Genomic DNA, 2,605 nt, shown 5'->3' on the forward strand with positions numbered 1-2,605 from the left:
AATAAAGTATGTTTACATTATTATTTTATTTTTTAGTTAAATGTTATTGCTTAGAATTTGAATATATTATGCATTTCTGAATATCATAATGCTGTGTAGTATCTCGAAACCGATTTTTATGGGTTTTTTAAAAATAATTTCATACGTACGAATTTATTATTAAATTTTATTCTAATGGTGAAACGAAATTTGGAAATATTTTACCAAAGGTCATTAAAATTGACATTGTATTTATCCAAATATTACTTTATATTTAAAACATGTTAAGGTAATATTGCCGATACGCCCCTCCCCTCCCCCCTCCCAAAAAACCCCGAAAAAAAACCCCAAAACCCCCCCAAAAAAACCCCAGGTTGTATGTTTATTTTGTTGAGGGGAACAAATGGAAGTCTGGCTAGGGCTGAAAAATCAGGATAGTCCATTTAAATCCCAACGTCACCATGGTCACAGTTTTATTTTTAAAGATAGTTACGGAAACTGCTCATTGCTAAGTTGATATGTTTAATAGAACTATGCAAGAATTATGTGTGAAATCGATTTGTTTTTCTTTTAAAGGGACAAACCCTACTTTTTAAACACTACAGCATATTTTTCATTATTAGAACTGTTTATGATCACTGAAATCAAACATTACTTATTTTTTATTGTTTAGATTATTCATTTTCGTAGAACCAAAGTGTTTCTGGTCATTCTGTTGTTTCCACAAAATGCGTTTTTCATATTTTTAAAAACGCACGTGCGTCTGAGAAGTATCGGTTATTGATTCGAGTTCTAGTCTATTTTTAAGGATATTTCCCGGTTTTAACGTCACAGACTCTTCTTTCACTTTGTTGTAACTTTATCCAAATACGTTACAGGTCTGTAGATTAACTAAACTTTGTGTCCATTTTTACGAGTTAAAACTAGGGTCTGCGCCTTTAACTAACGAAATATGCGACTAGCAACTAGGATCTAATTCCCGTAATTTCATATACACGTGTTGTCTTTATTTGTTACTTGTTTGTTGGTTTAAATGGTCGTTTATATATTTCTTGTTGTTTTTGCTGCTGCTGCTGGTGCTAGACTGGTAGCAGAACATAAAGTAATTGCTTACACAGTAAAAAAAAAAAAAGAAGAGTTACCGAGTATACATTTTAACTCTTCTTTCAGAATTATTTCCACCCTCAATGATGCTGAGTTTGAATGACCCCGAGATAATGCTTTTCGACGCCATTTTCAACGGCAATCTCATCCGGGTGAAGCGACTCATCGGCAGCGGCATCAGCAAGAACGCCATCCTGCACAGCCCGACGCGGTGGGAGGGAGCCACGGTTCTTGGAACAGCCGCCTATTCCGGAAATCTCGACATCGTCAAATTCCTCGTCAGGTCCGGTGCGTCGGTGAACTTCCAAGACCCCCTGCTGGGTCGGACCGCGCTCCACTGGGCCTGCATGTGGCCAGGGGCGGACTCGGGGGCGGACGTGGTGGAGGTCCTTCTCATCGCCGGTGCCAACATCAACTACACGGACCGTGACAACATGACGCCGCTGCTGCAGGCGGCCATGAACAAGAACAGCTCCGCAGTGAAGGTTCTTCTGGAACACGGCGCAGACGTCAACCAGGTGGACAGACTGAAATGTTCGGCGCTGCATTATGCCGCTTTCAATGGCGCCTCCAAGTCCTGCTCCGAAATCATCCGCGCCGGCTGTGTTCAAAACCACTGGGCGATCTTCGGGAAAGGGACGCCATTAGCGAACCTGGTCCATCACGATGACGTGGACAATTGTCGTCTGCTTCTAGCAGCAGGGTATTCTCTGGGAAGCGACAGACACTGGTTGACGTGTACACAGGACACGCCCAGCAGTGAACTGCTGGTGCTCATTAAGGACTGCTTATGCAAGCCGGCGTCACTGAAGGCTTTGTGCAGAATCAAAATAAGGAATTCGTTGAATTTTAATGCTGTGAATTCTAAACAGTTACACACGTTGCCGGTTCCTCTCAGAATGATGTCGTATCTTGCTTTAGAATATTTAGACTAACTGATATAATTTGTAAAAAAAACCCCAAAACAACAACAAAAACCCCCACAACAAAAACAAATGTTGGTAATGACTCATTCAAAACTACCGTTGTGAGGAATTAAAGGCATATTGTCACAGACCACTGACCTATTTAATGGTCTAACAAAGTATTACCTGAACAAAAATAATTTGATTGTCTCTAAATGTACTTTATTCAACCATCTTCATAACCACCATACTCCATTTATTAATGACATTTTGTAAAAATAATTGAATTATGGCAATGGTCCATAATTCAAAAACAAAAATTGTCGAGAGGGATGACATGGATTTCACTCCATCATGGTTCAGTTACGGTGATGCGATAGCTAGATTTGGTTTCCAACAATTAATGTAATTTTTATTTATTATCCATTTTTAGAGAAATATGGTCCTTAAATCCGTGACAGTATGCCTTTAAATGGGCACGGAAGGGACATAGGACAAGGCGACAGATGTATTTATACGTGTATTTTGATTTCTTAGATTAAAGAAGTATTAAACCAAGCAGGACAATGCTTCAACGTGCTGTATAACACACGGACAGTGGCGGGACGTAGCCCAGC

The 2,605-nt window shown here is 39.8% G+C and overlaps 1 protein-coding gene across 2 annotated transcripts in view; it reads left to right on the forward strand.

The window, feature by feature from the left end:
• The window catches only part of LOC121376833 (ankyrin repeat and SOCS box protein 8-like), a 10,572-nt gene extending 8,331 nt beyond the window's left edge, over positions 1-2,241 (forward strand). For both annotated transcript variants that reach the window (XM_041504621.1, XM_041504629.1), the window contains exon 2: positions 1,150-2,241. In XM_041504621.1, coding sequence (XP_041360555.1) covers positions 1,167-2,018 — 852 coding nt within the window. In that variant the 5' untranslated portion in view covers positions 1,150-1,166 and the 3' untranslated portion in view covers positions 2,019-2,241. The remainder of the gene's footprint in view (positions 1-1,149) is intronic.
• The last annotated feature ends 364 nt before the right edge of the window (positions 2,242-2,605 follow it).

This window comes from Gigantopelta aegis, chromosome 2, assembly GCF_016097555.1.
Source record: "Gigantopelta aegis isolate Gae_Host chromosome 2, Gae_host_genome, whole genome shotgun sequence".
In the NCBI taxonomy this organism is placed as follows: Eukaryota; Metazoa; Mollusca; class Gastropoda; order Neomphalida; family Peltospiridae; genus Gigantopelta; species Gigantopelta aegis.